This window comes from Lynx rufus, unplaced genomic scaffold, assembly GCF_022079265.1.
Source record: "Lynx rufus isolate CCGP_SWC_20201006 ecotype Redwood Valley unplaced genomic scaffold, mLynRuf1.p SCAF_3, whole genome shotgun sequence".
Taxonomy (NCBI): Eukaryota; Metazoa; Chordata; class Mammalia; order Carnivora; family Felidae; genus Lynx; species Lynx rufus.
Window position 1 is genome coordinate 126,363,053 of NW_025814845.1, and position 19,859 is coordinate 126,382,911.

Genomic DNA, 19,859 nt, shown 5'->3' on the forward strand with positions numbered 1-19,859 from the left:
TTCGCTTTGCTGCAGTGGTCTGGAACTGAACCCCCAGTATCACTGAGGTATGTCTGTATAGAGTAATCTCAGGTAGGGTACTGAATTGAAGGGTTAGTTAAATGCTCTGACACTCTTTGAAAGTAACAACTCTGCTCCTCACTGCTGGCTACCTGGGACAGGGGGAACAATGTGGTGGGCCTTAGTGGTCCTCTGAGTCAGGGCTCTATTAAATAAAAAACTTAGATATGACCGGAGAAATAAATGTCACTGCCCTTTTTATTCTAATTGTAAAGCAGAACTAAATATAGGTCACTATTTTGGTATGAAGACTCTTAGTTTATTTCTGTTAAAAGAGGATATACGACCAAAGGTAATTTTCCTTTCTGAATTATAAACTTTAGTTCTTACTTCTCCTGAAAAATATTTCAAGTTATTGCCTAATTTACAGTATTTGAAGATAAATAATCCATGGCTTACATTCCATTAAGATTCCTTAAAAAAAAAAAATCTAGAATGTATCCCATCCTCAAATATACATTTATTAAATAGCTTAACAGTGCCTCAGTTAATCTATTAGACTCCAAAATACAACAGTTTTTTGCACTATATGTGTATGAAAAGCTAGGTTTAGGAATCGTTGCTGTTACCAAGAGCACAGCCCTACAGTCACACCTTCTCATGATCTGATGCTTCAAGCATTCATATATTCTCTACTACACTGAAAAGGAATGCCCATTAATGAATCAATTCATGCCTAGGTAACATCAATATAAATTGTGTACATAAAATTGAGAAACTAAGCAGGATTTTTTTTTTTGAGGAAATAAATTTAAGGCTTTATTCTCTGCAACTCATTCTAATCGTAAGTGTTATATCTGAGAAGTTATGTTTTTTTTTTTTTTAAGTTTATTTATTTATTTTGAGAGAGAGGGAATTCCAAGTAGGCTCCACACTGGCAGTGTGGGGCCCAACGTGGGGCTGGAACTCATGAACTATGAGATCATGACATGAATCGAAACCAATAGTTGGATGCTTAAGCGAATGAGCTACCCGGGGGCCCCATATCTGAAACGTTTTGTTTATAGACAATAAAACAGATGAAATCTACTTGTTTAACGTATCACGTTAGCACAACGAAAAAAGTACTCAACTGGAAATCAGTAGAACTAGCTAGGTTTCGCTTTAAGCTCTGCCATACCTGTATGACCTTAGGCAAATCATTTAATCTCTGCAGGTTGAGAGCTCTGGTCTGCACACTTCTGTGGTTTAACAGGATGAGCTTGCACATAGGAGAGAGGCCCCTAGATGGTGCTGTTGTTCTGACTTAGGCTTTGTATTTTTTTTCCCCTCTATAATTACAGTGAAGTAAAAACGCATAGGTTAGAAAATGATTTCCTATTAGTTCTGAAAAAAATCCAGTGTTAAATATTCAAAATGGCATTGAATTATGAATCATATGGTTCATATACTTTTGGCATTAATTGAAAGGAATAAACTATTAATGATTATAACAAATATTCCCTTATAATTAGCTCAAATATCCATCGCTATTTCACTAGGTATATTTATCTCAGCTTAAGAAACTGAGATACTAAAATAAAAACCAAACAATTATTGTTAAAAGAGTACTGATGTATAATAAATCCTATAGAAAAAAAATTTTTTTGCAAATGCTAGTTCTAACAATAAATCTTGATAAATGCAGACTGTTTTTCACTATGAATGTTTCAGGCTGTATTTAAAACCTGTGATTTCCATGAGCCCAGTGACAGATATCTTACATTACCCCTCCATCTATATAAACAAAATCTACTTTAAAAAAAAAGTAGATTAAAAAAAAATCTTTAAGTATTTTAAAGGATAAGAATAATGTATTAAGTGACTTCTCTAGTTTCAATCCACTAAAGAAAAAGGATTTGAAGATTCTAGTTTGAGTAGGCTTGGATGTACAATATCAGGTTTCATCTAAAATTACTGAAAGGAAAAAGTATATTTCTATTCCTCCCCTATGAAATTCACCGAGTGTAATATGTTCAATCAATACAGAGAACAAGGAAATACCTATGAAAACCCATACTGAGCAACATTCCGGCATTTTGTCAGTTGACTGGGTAATAAGTGGCAAGCAAAAAAGGTGTCATGAAGGAGTGAAATGATACAAACTGTGAATTTTGTTTTAATGAAGATTTTTGTCTACAAATTAAGGAGGAAAATTGGGGATCTGAGATAGTATTGCTATATGTGAAAGCTTTCCATCTAACCAACCAATCTACCAATCATCCAACCAACCAACCAACCAACCAACCAACTTTTATTGAGTCTACATACATGGTGCAAAGGGCTGGAGATACAAAGGTACCATGTCCATTCTCAAAAAACTCAGTTGAGTATGAGAAAAGGACTTTGAAAAGTTCAGCTCAGTTTATTATAGTGTCAAATAGATTTACAACTATTGCACTTATCATTCTGCTAACACAAGGCCAAAATTTAAGAGGAATATTTTTCTCCAATAAAGCTAGGCTTTCATGATCTTTGATATATGATGTTAAAATTACACAGGCAAAATAACATACCCCCATCCTATTCCAGACACATCCCCACTTCCTTATTGTTGTGCACCTTGCTGCAAATAAGAATTTAGTCAAGATAACGCTAAGTCATTCATTTCTCGTAAAATTACTCTTGAGATTTGACAAGAGTTTTCTTTATACTGTCCTCTTTAACCAAAATGTAAGAAAAACAGCTCCCATATTCCCAAATCAATTGTAATCATGTAAATGGAAGATGAATTTCCATCAAAGACAGTAAACATCTCTTCCCTTACAAAACCCCACATGGTGTTCACATAATGGTTTGACAACTGGCTGCCTAACTTTTGGACAATGGGAAATCATAACAAAAGCAAACAAGTGGTCTAGTATATGAATTCTTCTCAAAAATAGAAGAAAGTCATGAACATTGTTGGGTAAGAGTTTTACATTTCCAATGAAATTCTATTCCATTGATCTGTTTGAAGATTGTCTTCGACCTATTTGGCTTAAGCCCATAAACTGTAATTGATTCAGTCACATAAAGAACCACTTTTATCTTAAGCCTGGAATGCATAACAAATGGATACCAGGAAAGTGGTTTTTCATTTGCTCTAATAATTTGTTCAGGGATGAGCTGGGGGAAAAAGCCCAAATAACTATCAGCCTTCGGTCTTCTTAAATTATTTTTTATTCTGATTATAATGGGAAGAAATGAGCTGTGGGGGTTTGGTGTTTTCTGTTTTAACCGTTGCTCTGTATTCTGAGATATATGCAATTCATAATGTACCACTATAACAAGACAGTTTTTATATATTACTGGGGTAACGCAAAGAAAATGAATTTTTCTTTGGGTACCAGTAATTGTCAAAAGAATGATTGCAGATTCAGAAAATGTGCTTTATAATAACCCTGTTAACATAAAATATACATGGAAGAGAGAAGGTATGGCAGGTAGGTGGAATGATTGGTTAGTTGTATTAGCAAGGCATTTCAAGATGATTTTGGTTCTTTTGACTAAGATACATCAAATTTTAATCACCCTTAAATCCTTAGACAAAGGGGAAATACTTAGTAATACAAGGAGCATTCGATGAGCACGAGCTGATTCACCATGTGCTTATAAAGGCCCCAACTAGTTAATAAACTGCCTCACCTGAAGCAGAGATTTGCCCTGGTAATAAGGGATAATGCGCTTAAGTGGTTAGAATTAATTTGAATATCAACAATGAAATTTAGATTACCAACCATGTCCTGATAGTTACAGCACGGAGAATATCAAATGTCCTCTTTTTAAACTAAAGTAAAAAATGGAACAAGCATGGTTAATTTCCTTGTGCTGATGAAAAGATGTCTAAGTGCAACTTTTGCTTGTAAGCCTCCCCATGCTGCCATGTCACCTGACGCTCTCCCCAGAGGAAGTGTCTGTCTGCCTTGCTAATCCTGCTTGATGTCTTCCTTGATAGAACATCAAGGCTTGCTTATGGGTTTCCATGTACAGGTTTCTACTGTGAATGAAAGCTGACTACAAAATCATATTCTGCTTTCAGAAAATTCTAGTGTACCATGTACAGCATAGGTATTTCATTCAGTTTAAAAAAATAGTGCAAAAACATATCTGATAGTCAAAGTGATAGTTCAAGTGAGTTCTTGTGCTGAAAAACACAGTCAAGCTTCACCTTTAGCTGACTTGTCAAAACTGAACATAGTTTTTGGGAAATATTCCAGATTTTCCCATTAGTTCTCCACTCATCCAGTCATCATCTACAGATTCCAGCTCTGTTATGATGTCTCCAGCCTGTAAGAAGACAAAAATTGGAAATAATGATTAGTTTCTGTCGAGAATAAGCATGGTAAGCAGTCTACCTGGACAGGCATGGTTAATCTTCTCTTTATGTAACTCACTGATCCTGATTTGCCCAGAGGATTAAATGATACACCACAAAGATGATCTATACCTTATGACACCATTTACTTGTATGCCACTTCTCCTCAGAGCCTGTTCCTTTGCCTTTCTCACCCTTGCTGTACTTTTATTTTCCTGTTTGCATTTTGTGCCCTCCCCCCAATTACTCCTAATCTAAAATACTTCTTTAATAAATAGTATTAGCTGTCCTAATATTATATATATAGTTTTTCACGTAATAATTACTTATTGAGTACCCACCATATGTCAGACACTGTTCTGAGCATTATGGCTACAACAATGAATAAAGACTTCAGTTTAGAGTAGGGAGACAAATAAATAAGCTGGCAGAGGAGAACAGACAGTGTGGGACTGCCTTCTCATTAGGGCAGTCAGGGAATGCCCCATTGAAGGTGACATTTAAACAAAGACTTGGAGGTAAGAGAGTAAGTCCTGTGCTTATGATAGGTCGTGTCCTACCTTATGTACTTCATAGGAATTAACTCATTTAAACAACACTGCATCCTAGAGGTGGTTACTATTATTGTGCCATTTTAAGAGAGAGATCCTTACAGACTTCTGTATTTTAAAGAGAAGGAACTTGAAGCCCAAAGAGATTACATAGATTCCTTGGTGTCACATATCTAGTTAGTGGTAGAGACAGGATTCCAATCTAGTGTGATTTCGAGGGCCTGTATTGCTAACCATTGGGCAACATGGCCACCACATCTTACAGTGGACTTTTTACTTAGAAAGGCTTTTATTATAATTGCCTTTCCCAACATCCTGAGCATTTTGTACTCTACATTTATTCTTCCACATAATGGTATCCTCCTCTACCATTTGGTTTATTCCATGCTTCTGTGGCCTCACGATCAAATTTACATTCTTTCCTGTCTTTAAAGGGCTTCTCCCTGACTCAGAACACTGATTTACCCTCATCAGGTTAGTCAAAGACACTGTATGTCTCATTCATGTGAATATTATAATTCCTCAACAGATGAGGACATAATTTTTACAATTATCTCCTGAAACTATTTTGTTCCTTATGGATTCTAACCATTTCTTAGAATCTGGGTTTAAGATTCTATAATGGTTCAAGATGACCCTGGCTACTTTTAAGAATATCTTTATCAGGCTAAATGGATTTTATTTGTAGCACTAGTACATTGCGCTCTGGAAAAATGGTTTGATTTAAGGCCTTTCTTTATGGAAAATGGAAAGGAAAAATGCTGACTATCAAATGTCATTAATTTACTTTCTCTGCCAAAATCCGTAAAAATTCTGGCTGTTCAAAATTTATATTATAAATAAGTTCCTTCTGGTTCCTAAATTATGACATAATAGTTGAATGAAACTTTTTTTTTTTTTTTGGCTCTGGTCCTTATGTACATACCATGTCAGTTTTCTAATGGCTAGCACAATTTCTTTTTCAAAAAAAAGTTCTAATATTCTGTAAATATTTAATGAAATATTAATGATTAACAATACTGACAGCTGTGAATTCCTTAACTAAAAAACTCTAGGGGCGCCTGCGTGGCTCAGTCAGTTAAGCGTCCGACTTTGGCTCAGGTCACGATCTCGCGGTCTGTGAGTTCGAGCCCCGCGTCGGGCTCTGTGCTGACTGCTCAGAGCCTGGAGCCTGTTTCAGATTCTGTGTCTCCTTCTCTCTCTGACTATCCCCCGTTCATGCTCTGTCTCTCTGTCTCAAAAATAAATAAACGTTAAAAAAATTTTTTTTAAATAAAATAAAACAAAACAAAAAAAAGAATGCAGAATATCTCATTAAAAAAAAAAAACACTCTAGAATTACCTTGCTTTCAGACAGTCATTTGTAAAATGAAGACAACCTATTTTCTAGAGGATACTATGAGGTCTGTTATTACACCGACATTAAGGCCAAAATAACATCTAAATACTTTGAATCCAGATTGTTCACGTGCAGTAAAGATCACAAGAATGAAGTATGAGCCACTGATGCCCATGACTGAAAGGGACTATGGCAATGGTTTCCAAACATTTGGATTTTAAGGACCAAGAAATTAAGAGGGGGGGGGGGGGGGAAAGGAACTGATGCAGGGTCACCAAATTATAATTCTGCATTAAGAAATATCATCATTTACTAACAACATTTTATAAAAGAAATGACATTTTAAAATGAAAAAAATAGAAGAAATTCTCAGAATGGAAAACTCCGTAACAAAATAGAAGAGTCAGCAACTTTATACAGACTTTATCTCTGCATTGTCCCTTACTCCGTGACTCCCCAAGATCCCCATTTTGTTTTAGACGGGTGTGGGGGTACCCGCAACATCAAGTCTCATCTTGCCCAGTCACTCCTCTCTATTGTAGCCCCGCCTCTGGCTGCTTATCTCCGATGATGGAGAATTTCCCAGCATCTGACACGGGCTGTTCTGACAGCCAACTACTACGACACCCATTCTCCTTCCTCTTAGAACAGTTCCAGGGGCGCCTGGGTGGCTCAGTCGGTTGACCCTCTGACTTCGTATCAGGTCATGATGTCACAGTCGTGAGTTGGAGCCCCGTGACGGGATCTGTGCTGACAGCTCAGAGCTGGAGCATCTTCAGATTCTGTGTCTCCCTCTCTCTGATCCTTCCCCATTCACGCTCTGTCTCTCTCTATCTCAAAAATAAATAAACATTAAAAAAAAAAAAAAAAAAAAAAAGAACAGTTCCAAAAAAAAAGAACAGTTCCAAAGTACTGTCCTGAGTGCTGTCCTCTGCCCATGGTCCAGCTGTAGGCTGGGGAAAGAGGATCATGGAAATACTCAGTTTTTACTCAAAAAACAAACAAAAAAGAAGAGGTACTTCTTCAGTAAAGTAAGACTAAATTTTAGGCCTCTAAAAAAAAACCTTTGCAAAGGAACTTGACCTTTTGGGATCATTTCCTCAAATTCTAATCAGTGTTTTTGTGGACAATACTCCAGTGTCTTAGGAACACTACTGCAGCCACCATTGGTGGTAGGTACCATCTGATCTCAAAGAGGACAGTAGCAGGCTGCCAAGGCCATGTAGAGAATCATCCTTTTCTAGGGATGAATGAAAATTCCTATATTGTTGAGGTCGGATGTTACAAGGCCTAGGAATAAGGAAGTCGTCGGGGATTGTAGGGCTATCAAGTCAGGAAGGTTTTAAGGGCCTAAACACCTTGCTGATAATTTAAATGTGCCCTATTCACCTTCTCTAATTCCGTCCATTAGAATTAGGGTCTGAGATCTGTTCATTCTTAGCTAATGATCAATACTTCACCCAAATGTTCCACCCTTCAGTAGAAGACACTTCAAAATTTATTAATGCGGTTACAAAAAGACACACATTCTGACCTTAAAGGAAAGTTCATCTTCATTCTCCCCACGGAAATCATATAAGGCTTTGGCCTTCTTCCCCTTAAGTGCTAAAGCAGACATACTTTTTGCCTCAGCTGTGAAGATACCAAAAATTCAAATATGTATAGAAAGACATTAGACTAAAACACAAATCAAACATTTTAAGAACCGCTCCCCCCACCCCCCCCACCCCCATGCTTTTCATTCCCAGGACAGAATAATTTCAATTAATTTTGAATTTATTTAACTTGCAAAAAGGTGATGTTTTCCTAGCAGGAAAAAAACTATACAAAATACATTTAGTAGACAAAATTAGCCACTATTAAGTGAAGGCATTTTTGTCTTCCCCTCCCCCCATAACGCCAACAAAGTATATGAAGAGAGTTTCCATAAATTTATGAATCAACTCTTTCAAATGTAGGCAAACAAGTTAAACTGAGCATAGCCAGAGGGAAAAGAAATATATATCATTTCAAAGGTTTCAGGCTTTCTGCCCTTAGAGAGTAACTGTTATTTCTGTAGTTGTCACACCTTGGCAGGGCCGCACAAAGACTGCTGGGAAGATCCCCTCCCTGTCATGCAGTCTGCCCTTGTACCAGTCAGAGTCCACATGCTCAAGGATCAGGATCCGGTCTCCCCTCCTGAAAGCTAAGTCTTCACTGGTCTCTGCTGTAAAACTGTGAAGCGCTTCACACCATTCTCCAGAAAGACTATTATCCTGTTACAAATCAGAAGTTTGGTAAGGAACGTGAGATTTTATTTGACATTGATTTCTACAAAGCTTAAAAAGAAATGGGGGAAAAAGCTAAGGGGTCATAAGATTTCAAAGCCTGAACGATTCTTTCAATCACCTAACATTTTATGTTGCTACCAGCTTTCAGAAATAAAAGTTTCCAATAACTTTTTTTCTTAAAAATATAATTCTAAATGACAGATACGCTGGGATTTCTAGCTTTTCTGCTTTTAAAGTACATATAGTACTTAAGCAAAAACTTTTCTCTAAGTATGATCTATGACATTAGTTACATTAAAAACATTAGGTAAAAACATATAGTATTTATGACACTATGAGAAAACTCTGGTAAAGCACATAATTTTCAGTGAAGCTCTTCTTTACCTAAATTATGAACAGGCTGTTAATCCCTGGTCTTTACCTGATTCAGAGGCTATCAGATTTCATAGCATGGGACTTCATTAATTCACATTTTTAATTTTATGAGGTGTAGTTAGCTCTAAGGCTGGCAGGGTAATGACCCAAACATGGTGGGTTAGTATGATGGAATGCTCCAACAAGAATGCTTTTACCCCAAACACACCGGAGGAAGGTTTTGCTCCGCGAAAAGGTGTCTCTGCCAAGTCAAGATGGGAAGCCCATGTTTGAGGAGCTTAAGCAGGGAAGAGAGGATAATGCTAAGGCAAAGGGTTGGAGCTAGACAGGCCTAGGTTTCAGACCCACCCCCAGCTTCACCTTAGTGTTGCGGCAAGGATCAAATGAGGTCATGCATGTAAGCACACTTGGCACAGTGCCTAACACATCTTAAGTTTGCAACAACTGATGGCTTATAATACAAAAACAAAAAGAGCAAACAAAAATCCCTCTTGTTCTTACACTTGAGTAATCAATACTAACGAATGGTACTTTTGTTCCCAAGACATGTAGGCAGCAACATGAATATTTCCTTCTGGAGAACTGTAGTCACCTTCTTCCCTGTTTGATTTAATCAGTGCGTGGTGATGAAAGAATTAAGAGACACACAGCCCAATTACCAGTGACATATTGACAATGACCCCATCAGGCTCATTCTTTTACAATATGCTGCAAATAAACAATGGAAGTCATCCCCATTCCTAATTCAGTTTAGACACTTCTGAAGTCATGCTACGTAAAGATTTTAAGCCATTTTTTCTCTCATTATACAAATATTACAAATGTTCCCAAACACCTGGAAAGTTTGAAAATGTATGAAGAAGTGAAGAGGTGGGGGGGAAAACCCACCCACCTAGATAATCTTACCACCTAAAGGCAACTAGGCAATTGCATGTTAACAAATGTATTTCCTTCTAGTCTTTTTATGCTATATATTCAATTTCCCTATAACGTATTTTCCTCCCATGACATTTATTTTATAAATCTAGTATTCGTGGCCTCAGAACATTCTCCTAATAATGGTCATAGTTAGGTTGCTTCCAGTTTTTTCCTATTATAAAAACAGCACTATGACCATTTTTGTGACTAAAATCTTGTCCCTTTTTTTTTTATCCTTTTCTTGGGGTGAGAAACAATAATAATGTAATAATCTGTACTTTCTCTTTTTTTAAATTTATTTATTTTGACAGAGACAGCGTGAGCAGGGGAGGGGCAGAGAGAGGTGAAGAGAGAATCCCAGTCAGGCTCAGCACCACTAGTGCAGAGTCCTACTAGGGGCTCGATCTCACCAACCATGAGATCATGACCCGAGCTGAAGTCAAGAGTTGGACGCTTAACTGACTGAGCCACCCAGGTGCCCCTGCACTTCCTCTATTTTAGCATTCATATAATTACTTGTTTAGTGTTGAATTGTATTGAATCTTTGTTAAATGGATAGGTTAATGGTATCTTATTGCTGCTTTACAAGGTATTTCTTTGATTACTAATAAGGTGAATTTTTTTTCTTTTTTTTTAATGTTTATTCATTTTTGAGAGAAAGAGTGAGAGAAAACATGAGTGGAAGAGGGGCAGAGAGAGGGGGGGAAAGAGGATCTGAAGCAGGCTCTCTGCTGACAGCAGCAAGCCTGATGTGGGCTTGAACTCACAAACTGTGATATTGTGACTTGAGCTGAAGTCAGACATTCAACCAACTGAGCCACACAGGTGCCCTAGTTAAAAACTTTTTTAATATCAGGGCACCTGGGTGGTTCAGCTCCTTAAGCATTCGACTTCAGCTCACATCATGACCTTACAGTTCGTGAGTTTGAGCCCTGTGTCAGACAGTGCTGACAGCCCAGAGCCTGGAGCCTGCTTTGGATTTTGTGTCTCCCTTGCTGTCTGCCCCTCCCCTGCTTGTGCTCTCTCTCTCTCTCAAAAATAAATAAACATTTAAAAAAATTTAAGGGATGCCTGGGTGGCTCAGTCAGTTGAGCATCCAACTTCAGCTCAGGTCATGATTTCGCGGTTCATGAGTTTGAGTCTCACCTCAGGCTCTGTGCTGACAGCTCAGAGCCCGGAGCCTGCTTTGGATTCTGTGTCTCCCTTTCTCTCTGCCCCTCCCCTGCTCATGCTCTGTCTCTCTCTCTCTTTCTCTCTCAAAAATAAACACTAAAAATATATATATTAAAAATAAATTTAAAAAGGGGCACCAGGGTGGCTCAGTTGGTTAAGTGTCTGACTTTAGCTTGGGTCACAATCTCACAATTTGTGGGTTTGAGCCCCAGGTCGGGCTCTGTGCTGACAGCTCAGAACCTGGAGTCTGCTTCAGATTCTGTGTCTCCCTCTCTCTCTGCCCCTCCCCCACTCTCACTCTGTCTCTCTCTCAAAAATAAACATTAAAACTAAAGGGCAACCAACAGAATGGGAAAAGATATTTGCAAATGACATATCGGACAATGGGCTAGTATCCAAAATCTATCGAGCTCACCAAACTCCACACCTGAAAAACAAATAATCCAGTGAAGAAATGGGCAGAAAACATGAATAGACACTTCTCTCAAGAAGACATCCGGATGGCCAACAGGCACATGAAAAGATGCTCAACGTCGCTCCTCATCAGGGAAATACAAATCAAAACTACACTCAGATATCACCTCACGCCGGTCAGAGTGGCCAAAATGAACAAATCAGGAGACTATAGATGCTGGAGAGGATGTGGAGAAACGAGAACCCTCTTCCACTGTTGGTGGGAATGCAAACTGGTGCAGCCACTCTGGAAAACCGTGTGGAGGTTCCTCAGAAAATTAAAAATAGACCTACCCTATGACCCAGCAGTAGCACTGCTAGGAATTTACCCAAGAGATACAGGAGTACTGATGCATAGGGGCACTTGTACCCCAATGTTTATAGCAGCACTCTCAACAACAGCCAAATTATGGAAAGAGCCTAAATGTCCATCAACTGATGAATGGATAAAGAAATTGTGGCTTATATACACAATACAGTACTACATGGCAATGAGAAAGAATGAAATATGGCCTTTTGTATCAACATGGATGGAACTGGAGAGTATTATGCTAAGTGAAATAAGCCATACAGAGAAAGACAGATACCATATGGTTTCACTCTTATGTGGATCCTGAGAAACTTAACAGAAATCCATGGAGGAGGGGAAGGAAAAAAAAAAGAGGTTAGAGTGGGAGAGAGCCAAAACATAAGAGACTCTTAAAAACTGAGAACAAACTAAGGGCTGATGGGGGGTGGGAGGGAGGGGAGGATGGGTGATGGGTATTGAGGAGGGCACCTTTTGGGATGAGCACTGGGTGTTGTATGGAAACCAACTGGACAATAAATTTCATATATTGAAAACAAAAATAAAGAAAGGAAGTAATAAAATAAATAAATAAATAAACATTAAAAAAACAAAAAAAATTTTAAAGTTTAATATCAGTCACTTACAGTATCTCTTTTATGAATATTCCAATCATGTCTTTTTCCTTGTTTTCTATCAGCATTTGCATGTCTTTCTAACCCATTTGCATGAGCTCTAATATACAGAGTAAAAGGTATTACCAATTTATTTCAAACATTTGCAACATGAGTTGAAATTTTCTCTTGTTACTTATGATAATTATGATTTTAATATTCCTCCAAGAGTTGAAACCTGACTTTCACTACGGTTACCCATTCAAGAAGCCTACCTGAGAATTTGCACCAGAATCTTCTTTTTTGGCCTTGGGTGGTGTTTTTGTGCCTACGTTTAAAAAAAAAAAAAAAGTTAAAACTTTACATGTAAAGACAATGTATTAGTATTGGAGAAAAACCACAGAGAGAGAATAAAAAGTCTGGGACTCCAGACCAGTCTCTTCATGTAATGACTAACTTTGACTGGTACCATCCTCCCTGGGTCTGTTTCATTTACTGTAAAGTAGGATACACATTAGTTATACTAGATAGTCCACTTCTGTTTAAAAGTCTATGATTCCTTACCATTTTTGATATGAAGCTATTGCTAACAACCTAAAACACCAAAACTAGATCTTTGTGAGAGATTACCACAATGACTATCCCAATAATTAGTACCATTTAAAAACCATTTTTCAAAAAAATAAAAACCATTTTTCTTTCTACTTTAACAAATATGGATTATTAAGCAGTTTAAGTATTATCCTTTTTAAAAAAATTTGTATATGTTTATCTTTGAGAGAGAGAGAGAGAGAGGGAAAGAGAGAGAGAGAGTGCAAGCAGGGTAAGGGCAGAGACAGAGGGGGATAGAGGGTCCGAAGTGGGCTCTGTACTGACAGCAGAGGGCCCAATGTGGGGCTCGAACTCGCAAATCACGAGATCATGACCTGAGCTGAAGTCGGGCGCTTAACTGACTGAGCCACACAGGTGTCCCTTAAGTATGATCCTGTTATTTGGTTTAGTTGAATTAGGACATAATAAAATAATAAAAAACCATATTCTCTATACTCACTTGAAATGTTTGCACCAGAGATGGGATGATCTTCCATGAGTTCTACAAAGTTAAGGGGGAAAATCCCAATTCTGTCTCGAAGTTCTCCTCTGGCCCATTCTTCATTCACATACTCTTTAAGAATAATAATTTCTCCCTCTGAGAAACTTAACTCATCCTTCTGGTCTCCAATATATTCAAACCGAGCAACACATCTTGGGCCTCTGAACAAAGAAGATCATGTCTGTGAGTTAAACTAGAGAGTACTAACTTTCAAAATGCTTTAAAACCTTAATTTAGTCTTTCAATAAATACTTATTCTGTGTTTACTATGGAACAAGATATACTAGGCATAATTTAAAATTTTCCATAAAAAGAATAAGCTACATTTCTAAATGATAGTCCTCACTTTTTAGATATGAACTTACTCAAGAAGGCTAAAGCAAAAAAAAAAAAAAAAAAAAAGGCTAACATCAAGCTCACAGAGTACATGAGAATTACAAAGGAGAGCCCTGTGGCCAGTCTATACTGGTATATCTCTTGATCACCTTTACTCCTTTACTCCATTACATGTCTTTGTATATGTAGGCCGGCTGAATCTGAACCCTCTCAATCCTAACTGCACTGAGTTCACGAGTTGCCAACCCTGAGAATCTCGGGGCAAGACAGGAAAATTCCGTGGCCAAATGCAATGGGCAGAAGCTGGGCAGAGTATCCTCAATATATGCTGAATCATCAGTGAGTTGTCTATAGAGAGAAATGGCCTTCCCAACTGGAAGGTTAGAAGAAAACAGAAACCAGGCAAATTATAACAATTTTATATCTAACACTGTTGTTTTACAGATGCTTTCTGTATCACCTTTAAAAAGGCTTCACTTCTGATTATGAGAACAATCCTTTAATGATCTGCAATTGTGACTGAAAATAAGATAAAAGTAGAGATAAAATTATATCCCCGAAGGCATGATTTAATACCAAACCTTCGATTTAAGGCTTTAGAAAGGGAAGTTTCAATAGCAACAGTCTAAAGAGATGCAATTGCCTGAAGAGAAAAGGTTGGTACTGGTACCAATCAAAGTCTGATTTAAGTCAGGTCAATGGATCAATAGCTGTGAAGGCCCATTTTAAATTCAACCTGCTGACACAGTAAACACTGCTTAAAAATAGGAGAAAAATTGAACTCGAAGTAGAATTCAACTACTGTGGCATCAGAAGTTTTCTTATTTGTGGTAACCTTTGCATTTATTTTCTGAAGTCCTCGGGGAGCATCTCCTTATGTCTGACCTATTCAAAGACAGGTTTACAGTCTTCAGCAGGTAGTGAATTCCACTAATTTGCTCATTTAACTGGAATATAAAGTTGCATTGTGGCAGTGTTTTAAATCACAAAGGAGTTACAGTGGTGCATAAAAGGGTATATAAATTTATGGAAAGGTTTTCAGACATAAAGGAAGACCTCTCCAACTTAACTCTTCCTTTACTTTCTTCTAGTTCCTCTTAAAAACAAAACAATACAAAATGTCTAGCAAGTTTTATAGGGTTCCTATTTCTATAAGATTAAAATATTTTCTGTGGCAAAAATATCTGAACCTTCTAAAAAGATGTTGGTAGATAAACACCAGAAGGCCAAAACAAAATGCGCTGGATAACGAAACTGTCTCTGCTCAAGCTCAGGCCAGGCTGTGGGAAGTTCTAGGACAGACAGTCTGTGGCTCTGTGTGTGTGTCTATATGTCCTGTATGACAGAGTATTGTTTATGCCAGCTTCTGCCAACATGTCGCATCTTCATCAGAATTTTAATCCACTAAGGCTTTTTATTTTTATTCATTTATTTTAAAAACAGATTTCACTTTTAAGCAATCTTTACACCCAACATGGGGCTCAAACTTAACAACCCCGAGGATCAAGAGTCACATGCTCTACCAGCTGAGCCAGCCTGGCGCCTCCCACTAAGGCCAAGTTTTCCTCATAATTACAGAGACACACTGAGAATGTGAATAATCACACATCTGAAGTGTTTTCAGTTTGGTAATTCTTTAGGATATAAATGCTTGCCTCCTTTGCATTTGGTGCAAAAGGACACAAATAAAACTTACTTAACACAATGAGATGACATGGATTCTCTTTTCCCTTTTCCTCCTTCGGGAACATCAATCTGTAAAGACAAAGTCAAGGCAACAATTTGCACATTAGAATAGAATAAGCACATTAATATCATCCTACCCTGGACTGAATTTTCTCTCTCCCACATTCTGTAAGTTGAAAACTTCAGATGAGGACGACTTAAGATAGAAACTAGGCAGAAAGCATTCACGCACTACCACACGTATTCCAAGTGTTGGCAGAATTCTGCAATACTTTTCTGACCCCCCCAAAAACATTTTAATCAAACTTGTGGATTTCTTCTATTTTCATAACTCTAGAACATTTTATTTTCCTTCAGTGTGAATAGGGAAGGAAGAAAGGAATTAGTACTCAGTGAGCATCTATTAAGTGGCAAGCACTTTAGAGAATACTTTATTTACAGGGCTCGGTAGAGCTGGGTTGTAATAAAATATTGACCATAATGCACTAAGTCTGAAAACTACTTAAGGTTTAGAGGTCTATATTAAATAAATCAGCACCCTTCCTGATAAATTCTAAAAGTTTTAAAACAATTTTTTAAACCTGTAGGTTTAGAAATAACACTTATACCAATAATGTGGCAGATTCAGTGTGATTGATTTCAGTGTGGTAATTGTGCTTTTTAAAGTACTGCTACATTGGGCAGAAGAAAAATGAGAAAGAGTGCTAAAACTAACATTATTCTTAATATTAATTTAGAGAATGTGGTTAGATTGTCCAAAGAATCAGGGCATATATACACTAGACAATTTTTAAGACCCACATTTTATAATTCAAGAGACTCAAGCTCATTTATATTTGAAAAAATACAGGTTTTCTGTTATATTTGTTTCCTAAGTTTCTGATGTAATGAAAAGTCATTGGCTTTTTCCCACTTATATAAGCTGTTAAAGCTTAATGATATAAGCTAGCTTTATTGATATTTTCCAGTATCAATAAGTTATATCAGAGACTGAGTCATACTCTTCCTACTGATATAAATGTTCAAGTGGCATTCTGATTTTATCTCCATAGTTCACAGCCACCTGGGCTTACACTTAGGGCTCTATAATATGGGCTCACATACTGTAGGCTGTGAGGGTGTAAAAATTCTGATACTTAATATAATTTTTCCCAATCAGATTTGATATTATTATATGAAACATAATTAATGGACCACTACCCTCAATAAAAGTACTTTAATATTCCCAAATCTATTTTTTTAAATGGAAATAAATGGGAATGGAAAGGATGAAAGAAACCGAAAGTGAAATCTACCTCAAAGAAAACTTGGCACCATAATCTCAGGGGACATTTCTTCGGGACTATCCAGTAACATTTAATTACTGTTTACTAAATGTTTCAAAGAATTAATATATATCCTTTAGTGCTTATCCACCCTCCAAGTTGGTTCACTAGTTGACCTGCATTTTTCACCTTAGATTTCTGAGAGCATTTAGGCATTAAGTTTTAATACTCCATATAATATAATAAAATTAATCATTGCCTAGCTGAACAAAAATTTTCTTTTAAAAATTTTCCAAATACCAAAGGGATCAATGGAAAACAGAGAATTAGAATATAAGAATCTAGGCTTTGGGGTGCCTGGGTGGCTCAGTCAGTTCAGCGCCCAACTCTTGATTTTGGCTCAAGTCATCATCTCATGGTTCGTGGGTTACAGCCCCGCAATAGGCTCTGTGCTGACTTTGTGAAGCCTGCTTGGAATCTCTCTCTCTCCCTCTGTCTTTGCCCCTAACCACCTCAAAAATAAATAAATAAACTTAAAAAAAAAAAAAAAAAAGAATCTAGGCTATCTAGGCTTCTGGTTTTTTCCAAACTGCAAGTCACACAGAACCCACCAAATATATGACCAATTTAAACAAGCACTACCCACTTACAATTACTTTGACGTAGTTAGCAGGAAATATACCGGTCTGGTTTCTACATTTCCCTCTATACCAATCTGTGTCTATTTTTTCCAGAAGATAAACAATTTCTCCAGAAGTGAGGTGCAAATCATCAACTTGCTCTGTAACATAAAATTATAATTATGTGTGATGAATTCTCTTGGTTGCAGATTTGATTAAAGCAGCGCACAAAGTAGCTTTCAGTTTTGTCCACTGAGGCAGTACATTCTATTGATTTTAAGAACAGATTATACTAATAAAATTGACTTAAAAAACATATTCTTTTTTGGGAGGATATTGTTATTATAAGCTTCCTTTTTAAAGGCCAAATTAGATGTATTTACCATGCACTGATTGATGGGAGATGGTTAAAAAAAACTATTTTGTTGGTCAATGGTTCCTACCAGGTTAATATAAACCCTTTGCTAAATACATCTTGAGCAATGAAATATTTTATAGACATGTAGAATATTATTATTTTCAATCATGCTTAAAAATCATTTCAATCTAAAATATTAACTAAGGGACTAGTATAGTTCCTTAGCAAGTAAATCTACTCACACTGAAATAAAAATCAGTCTACCAAGTAGATTATAAGAAGTTTTAATAAATCATGAGTTTATTTGTAGTGGCACCTGGGTGGCTCAATTGGTTGAGCATCTGACTCAGCTCAGGTCATGATCCCAGGGTCGTGGGATTGAGCCCCATGTTGGGCTCTGCACTAAGTGTGGAGCCTACTGGGGATTCTCTCTCTTCCTCTCTCTCTCTGCCCCTCCCCCTCCTCAAAATAAATAAATAAACCTAAAAAAATAGGAGCTTATTTTAGCCTTGTATATAAAAGGTATTTAAAAATTGATTACAAAAAATGTGTATTTTCATCACATAAGTAATAGCTAAGTTCTGTGTGTAGGTTTTGCAACTCTTAGGAGAAAATTATTTCCCTCATTAAATTAGAACTAATTTCATTATGGGGCACCTGGGTGGCTCAGTACGTTAAGCATCCGACTTTGGCTCAGGTCATGATCTCATTGTTCGGGAGTTTGAACCCTGCATCACATTGGGCTTCCTGCTATCAACAGGGAGCTTGGGATCCTCTGTCCCCTCTCTCTGCCCCTCCCCAGCTTGTGCGCTCACTCTCAAAAATAAACATTAAAAAAAAAAGAATTTCATTTTAATTGTTAACTGGTATGCATTTTTTGGGGTGCAATATGCATAGTTTTTAAAGAGTTAAAAGTTTGCAACTGGTAGGCAATTCACTTTTTGCTCATTGCAAGGGAATCCCTCCACCCCCAGCCCTTTCTGTCTCCCCTCATTCTCTCTCTCACAGGGAGTTTTAAAGGCAAGGGAATGCAGCTAAGCTCTCTGGAACAGTTGGGTATTAATGACCCTTCTGGAAGGCATGGTGAGTGGTAAAATGACCAATCTTTTTTGGCACAGAAAATGAAGATGTCCTCGAGAGGTTAACTCGGGGAAGATATCTGCTCAGGGATCCTGAGCTCTACCACTTTATTATTTATGTGCTTACCTGCTGGGAAATCATGAAGAACAACAGCATGAGGGGCACTATTGTCAACAGGCTTCTGAGCACGGCTTGGATGGCTTGGATCCTTAGGGGGAAAAACAGAGCTGTGAATGAAGTGTGCACGATTCATGCTGGATTTGCTATTCGCTCTGAGACCATTTTTTTTTTTCTCATTAGAATCCTCTTGACATAATTACATTCTGAGTACAAGATGCAAACCACATAGTTGAGCCAAACAAGGGAATCATTATCAAGTTGAAAAGGCATGTGTCCTTGCCAAGGGAGGACAAAAATAACTCTCAATTATGATATCCCCTAGCATTTTTCTTAAAACCACGAGAGTAAATTAAAAGGGAATTAACTTTAAAAAAATTTTTTTATTAACTGGTACCATTCTACCCTGAAGTAGTGTTTTTTGATCTGTGTACCTTGCCAGGGTTGCTTTTTCTTTAAACTGTTATCAGTACTACACCTCAAGAACAGAGCCTTCAAAGTTGAGTCTTCATTAAAATGGTAAAAGAAGAAAGCTCTGCAATTTATACTCTTGCCTTTCATAATGAAAAGAGCTAATGACTTCCACAAAAGTATAATTCACAAAAAGTAAAATCCATTTCACTTATTACCACTTAACTGAAGGCTTTCTCTAATTTGAAGACCAACACTACCTCCCATGCCTGCCCTGGATTTTCTATTTAATCTAAATGGTTTATTCAACAGTAATTCTAACTAAATCAGCAAAGAGAATTCAATATTCTCTACCCATTTAGCTAACTTCCTAGATTGGCTAAGGGAGAGAGTAAAGTTGAAGAGTGACCTTTTCTCATTGATAAGCAACTGTTACTCTTAGTTTTTAAAACTTAATCTGTCTTTTTAAAATTTTATTTAAATTCTTGCTAGTTAACAGTGCAATATTGATTTCAGGAGAAGTCAGTGATTCATCAATTACAGGCAACATCCAGTGCTCATCACAACTGACCTCCTTG

General features: G+C 37.2%; 1 protein-coding gene across 1 annotated transcript in view; it reads right to left on the minus strand.

Moving 5' to 3' along the window:
- Nucleotides 1-2,176: 2,176 nt before the first annotated feature.
- Nucleotides 2,177-19,859, minus strand: part of SH3D19 (SH3 domain containing 19) — a 48,946-nt gene continuing 31,263 nt past the window's right edge. Inside the window, exons 10-17 of the mRNA XM_047092144.1 lie at nucleotides 18,880-18,961; nucleotides 17,346-17,476; nucleotides 15,441-15,499; nucleotides 13,367-13,569; nucleotides 12,591-12,643; nucleotides 8,295-8,481; nucleotides 7,761-7,858; nucleotides 2,177-4,308 (exon numbers count right to left, since the gene is read on the minus strand). Coding sequence (XP_046948100.1) covers nucleotides 4,204-4,308; nucleotides 7,761-7,858; nucleotides 8,295-8,481; nucleotides 12,591-12,643; nucleotides 13,367-13,569; nucleotides 15,441-15,499; nucleotides 17,346-17,476; nucleotides 18,880-18,961 — 918 coding nt within the window. The 3' untranslated portion in view covers nucleotides 2,177-4,203. The remainder of the gene's footprint in view (nucleotides 4,309-7,760; nucleotides 7,859-8,294; nucleotides 8,482-12,590; nucleotides 12,644-13,366; nucleotides 13,570-15,440; nucleotides 15,500-17,345; nucleotides 17,477-18,879; nucleotides 18,962-19,859) is intronic.